The sequence below is a fragment of the Oncorhynchus masou genome, chromosome 4 (assembly GCF_036934945.1).
Source record: "Oncorhynchus masou masou isolate Uvic2021 chromosome 4, UVic_Omas_1.1, whole genome shotgun sequence".
Lineage (NCBI taxonomy): Eukaryota > Metazoa > Chordata > Actinopteri > Salmoniformes > Salmonidae > Oncorhynchus > Oncorhynchus masou.
In genome coordinates this window covers 1,788,066-1,793,559 of record NC_088215.1, presented here as the reverse complement: position 1 = coordinate 1,793,559, position 5,494 = coordinate 1,788,066, and the positions used below count along the sequence as shown (strand labels likewise).

General features: G+C 40.5%; 1 protein-coding gene across 1 annotated transcript; it reads left to right on the top strand.

Annotated features, from left to right (window-relative positions):
- The first annotated feature begins 265 nt into the window (after positions 1 to 265).
- Positions 266 to 4,527, top strand: LOC135521312 (zinc finger protein 22-like). The gene is made up of 2 exons (XM_064947232.1): positions 266 to 775; positions 2,517 to 4,527. The coding sequence occupies exons 1-2, from the start codon at positions 502 to 504 to the stop codon at positions 2,969 to 2,971; spliced, it is 729 nt and encodes a 242-aa protein (XP_064803304.1). The 5' UTR covers positions 266 to 501; the 3' UTR covers positions 2,972 to 4,527.
- Positions 4,528 to 5,494: the final 967 nt, after the last annotated feature.

Here is a 5,494-nt window from a genome sequence, read left to right as displayed (position 1 = left end):
TATGCCTCTGGGGTCAAAATGATCCATGTTAGAAGTATGGTTCAGTGCAAATATGTAGTGGGTGTACAGTTTGTTTTAAATTATCACTCATTAAGCACGAATCAATCAGCACATGCTTCTCTTTGAACGACTTAATATAATATTAAACTTTTATGAAATCAATGAAAAATGTACTTTTTGTTCCTCAACTGCGTTGCCCACTCCAGTCAGCAGATGGAGATGTGCGTCTTTTAGGTTCAGGCGACGCTGCCAGTGTGACGAATAATTTAGTGGACGGGACGTTCAACAACAGCTTGTCAGACACCTCGGTAGCTTTCTAGCAAACATAGCTACAACATTCACGCTCTTTACACTGTTTTGGTGTATATTAAACACACTTCTGTTGTATGTACTTGTTGGCCCATTCAATTATATATTTACGTTGTTTGTCAGCTAGCTGATTTGCTAAGGTAGCTTGGACCTAGGCTAGTCGCTGATGCTAGCTTGCTAACATCTCCGAGCATGAGTTCACTAAGCTACTCTCCTGATAAAGAAGACGAGGTCTGCTGGACGGAGAAAGAAGCTCTGGTGAAAGAGGAGGAGGAAGAGGAGGATGTTACAATACAAAAACAAATAGAGGGTGAAACTATTACCATTTCAGTGAAAGAAGAGGAAGACCCGTTCAGAGTGAAAGAAGAGGAGGATGTTATAGTAAAAGAAGAGGAGAAAGAGGAGGAGGGGGTGATTTCTGTCACATTGGAGGGAGAAGAGGAGGTTGGAGATCTGTTTAACACCAGTAAGTACCGTCTCTGCAGTCGTTGAACCAATATGCAGTAAAGGGGTTTTTACACTTTAATGTTGATCTGTAGGAATGGCTGAAGCTACACTGTAACGTGTAGAACATCAAGAGTTGACCATCAGCAAAACGATAACAATTGATCATATGCATCCAATGACAATGCCTGAAATACTGTAGTCCTCAATATCTCCTATTAGCTTAGCCCAATATGTAGTCTTAAAGGGGCAATCGGCAGTTACATCCATTTTGGGACTTATATCAAATCAAATGTATTTATATAGCCCTTCGTACATCAGCTGATATCTCAAAGTGCTGTACAGAAACCCAGCCTAAAACCCCAAACAGCAAGCAATGCAGGTGTAGAAGCATGGTGGCTAGGAAATACTCCCTTGAAAGGCCAAAACCTAGGAAGAAACCTAGAGAGGAACCAGGCTATGTGGGGTGGCCAGTCCTCTTCTGGCTGTGCCGGGTGGAAATTATAACAGAACATGGCCAAGATGTTCAAATGTTCATAAATGACCAGCAAGGTCGAATAATAATAAGGCAGAACAGTTGAAACTGGAGCAGCAGCACGGCCAGGTGGACTGGGGACAGCAAGGAGTCATCATGTCAGGTAGTCCTGGGGCATGGTCCTAGGGCTCAGGTCCTCCGAGAGAGAGAAGGAGAATGATTGAAATGAAATGATTTATAGTCCTATGTCTATATTATTGTTAGGTGAAGTTATGGGTCCTGCAGTAGGTTTATGTTGTTGTTAGGTGAAGTTATGAGTCCTACAGTAGGTCTATGTTATTGTTTATTGTTTTGTGAAATTATGGGTCAATTTGTTAAACACTTAGTGTTATGGGAGGTTAGTGTACAAACCCTAATTGTCAGGCTGATGGCAAAGCCAAAGAGCATTTTACTGGTTGAAGTGTTTAAGTATAAAGCAGTTGATTTGCGGCAATAACACAAAATTAAGTTGGAGATTCAAACGAGCCTTACAATTATAATCTAACATTAGTGTGAAATACACTCATAAGCAACCTGGAAATGGAGGCTATTTTTGCTGTCAGCCCATGAGAACTCCCCTGGGTTTTCTCCCACGGTGGTGAATTAGTGAATAGACACAGAGCTTAATGTGAGTTTCCTTGAGTAGCACTCCTGATCTTGCGCTGATAGTGTGCTGTAATATTCAGAATACATTGTGAAAAACTCAAATCTTTGCTCACCCTTTTTTCTCAAGGCTACATCCATCACTTGTGGTTTCCTTGTGAGCAGGGAGGAGATTCTACAACCAGATATACTACATCCATAACTAGCGGTTTCCTCATTACCAGATATAATGAGGAACAGAGTGGTTTCCTCATTACCAGATATACTACATCCATAACTAGTGGTTTCCTCATTAGCAGGGAGAAGTTTCTGCAACCAAATAATGTGTGCTTTCCCCTCGTGCCGCAATTTTAGCAAACACAGAAAGTGGCCTATATTGGAGACCAAAAGTTGTCTGGCACATTGCTTAGGGTTTCAAGAACTTTAACTTATTTCTAGCCTGCAATCATCGATGTTACTAATAATTTGAAAACAAGACTAAATATGACTATTGTTGCTCATTTTGAGACAATTGTCAAATAATTGTAACATTCATTAGACATTAATTGTTGTACAACATCATGGCTACGTTGTTGGCATCACCTTTTACAGTGGATTCAGCTGTTGTGGGCCTTTAACCATCTGTCTGACTTTGTTGTTCACACAGGAGAGAGACGGGACTACCGTGGGTCCTCTGGGGAGCCTCAACAACCTCATGATGCTGACGAGGCAGAGAAGAGTCTCTCCAGATCAGAACACCTGCAGAGATCCACAGGGAAGAGAATTCACTGCTGCTCTGACTGTGGGAAGAGATTCACCTCCTCATCAGGCATTCAAATTCATCAGAGAATCCACACAGGAGAGAAATCTTATGGCTGTGATCAATGTGGGAAGAGTTTTGTTCAATATCGCCATCTGAAGATACACCAGAGGACACACACAGGAGAGAAATCATATAGCTGTGATCAATGTGGGAAGAGTTTTACTCAGCTAAGCAGCCTGATATCACACCAGAGAACACACATAAGCGAGAAACCTTATAGCTGTACGCAATGTGGGAAGAGTTTTACTCAGCTAAGCATCCTGATATCACACCAGAGAACTGTTGTGACGTTGTATTAGTTAATGTGACGACTGTTGCTCATCGAATTATTAAATGTTTCTAATTGCGTGCTGAAATGAATCAAGCAATTATTAACTCATTAACCTGGGGCACCATGGGAAAATTAGTTTTATTGAGTTTCTATTTCCCAAATTAACTCAAAGAATATCAGAATATCGATTTTATAACCTTCGCTAATTAATCAGTTTCCTTTACAATCTCATTCTGAACGTCGCATAATCCTTCAATCTGCGCAAACCCGAGTCCCACCAATGAGTTCGTACCACACCAATCTTAGTTGAGTATTTATTTACTAGAAAGCTAAAATGATGATAAAAGATACACATACACCAAAAACACAGTCTAGGCTATTGATTAGAACGTAGTATTATGGGCCAACACACTATGGCGCGTGTTACCCAAAATGGGGATTTAAAAGAGAGAGAAAAAGTGAAAGCACACGAGAGAAATATACATTTGGATGCATTTGTCAGCTATGCTTATTTTAACCCTAGCCTTGCCCCAAACTGCCGCTCTTATGGGTCAGAATATTATGATGTAATTACGTGTGGCAGGTCTCAGATGGGAAGCTCCGCGTGGGTCGCTTTGGCTTCTCAATGACGCACTTCTCCGGCGCAACTCTCTGGTCATCCTCACGATGTCAGTGTTCATTTGGTCTGATTCCTCGCCCTTTCTCTGGGAGGAGTCTTCTGAGGACAGACAGATCTGTAGCTCAGGGCTCACAGCCTAGGAATGAAACAGTGTATATACCACGATTCAATGGAGAGTGGAGGTTAGGTGGTCCGGCTTAAATTCACCCGCTAAGACACAGCTACTCATCAGTAGCATGGGTAGAAAAATATTTCTTTGTCTTCAACCTTGGGTTGAGTTTTGGGTTCGTTTACTTTTTAGACCTAGGCTGCAGCTTGGGTCACTTAGTCTGATCTGTTCATTCTGACTCACAGGTCTTATACCCTCGGGTCAGAAGTGGGCGTAACCGCCTTCAGGGCAATTCTCTGGGTGTACCAAGTTAAGAGGCATGGTCTAGATTTTACTCAAATCCAATTTTAGACAACTAACTTCACATTTCAACTTTACCAAAACATTCTCTTTGATTTGAACATTTTCCACACAATGTCCAATGAATAAACATCAAGTGTATCCTAGGGAAATTCTTAAAGTTACAATGTTTTGGTAAAGATATTGTCCTTTAACCTTTAATAACCAGACAAAAATGACATACATTTTCATATTCCATCTAGCGTCATGACCACCATTGTGGCTGATGGAAACCATTGTTCCAAAGTCCCTTTATTGCATGTTCAATGTTCTGAGGCTGGTTCTCCATAGTGAAAGGAATGTTGTCTGTGGCCTAAGATTTACCTTGGGCGTGAGGGGTCATAAAACCCCCACATCTTCAGACCCCTAGATCTCTCCTCTGTTGGGGGTGAGAGATTATCTGTAGGGTTGTGGTCTCCTGTAACCTGTCCTGATCAGGACAGTCATGACAGAACACACACAGGAGAGACACCATATAGCTGTGATGAATGTGGGAAGAAATATTTTAGCTGTACTCAGTGTGGGAAGAGTTTTACTCTGCTAAGCAACCTGATATCACACCAGAGAACACACACAGGAGAGACATTTCTTAACTGTGACCAGAGATAATCTGATAAAAGATCTCAGATCAAATATCAGAAAGTACATACATTAAGTATTTGTTTCATGATATCAATTAATTCATGTCATAATGTAAAATGTTTTAACAATGTACTAGGAGTATTTTAATAATGTCACAATGTAGAAGCCTAAATGTTTGCCCCTTAATCAATTGATTTCAACATGATATGGATATTAGCCTCAGGGGAAAAATCCAGGCTATGAATTGAAAGTTGTGTTGTTTTACACTTACCACATTGGTGACCCACTTGAATCAAAATGCAGCACTTCAAAATGTAGCTAGCTGTTTACCACGTTGTTGTCCTCTAACCAGTAATGTTTACATTATTCCCAGATTCCATGTGGCTTTTGAGCTGTTAGTTTTAACAGGACGTGCAACCTCATCTCCCTCCTCTCGCACAATTGATTTCAAAATGATATCGTTGAGTGATGAAAATAAGTGTTACGTTCCTTTGTTTAGTGACGCCTACATTTAAATGCATCTCTCCAAAATGTAGCTGACTGTCTTCTGCAGGTTGTCCTCTAACCAGTGAGGGAAAATATACCTCCCATTTCCATGTGTTTTTTTTGTTGTGTTAGTTTCAACAGCATGTACAACCTCATTTCCCCCCTAATCGATATCAGTGATTTATTGCTGCTTGTTCATTTTTATAAGGTGCTTGTTTTAAATAATACAAGTAATATGATTATTGTGGCAGATGTTTGTGTATATTGCACATTTTATGTTTAGGTTTTCAATATATTACAAAGTGTTTCTGCATCTTGGTTATTGATTTGCACACGTTAAAACTGTGTGTTGACATTGGGGCTATCCCACCTAGCAAAATTGAAAAGAAGACTATGCCCAACGGCCAATAATCAAT

Coding starts and splice junctions, on each gene's coding strand:
- LOC135521312 (XM_064947232.1), top strand. CDS start 502: ATGAGTTCACTAAGCTACTCTCCTGATAAAGAAGACGAGGTCTGCTGG. Junction 776..2,516: donor TGGAGATCTGTTTAACACCA/GTAAGTACCGTC, acceptor TTGTTCACACAG/GAGAGAGACGGGACTACCGT.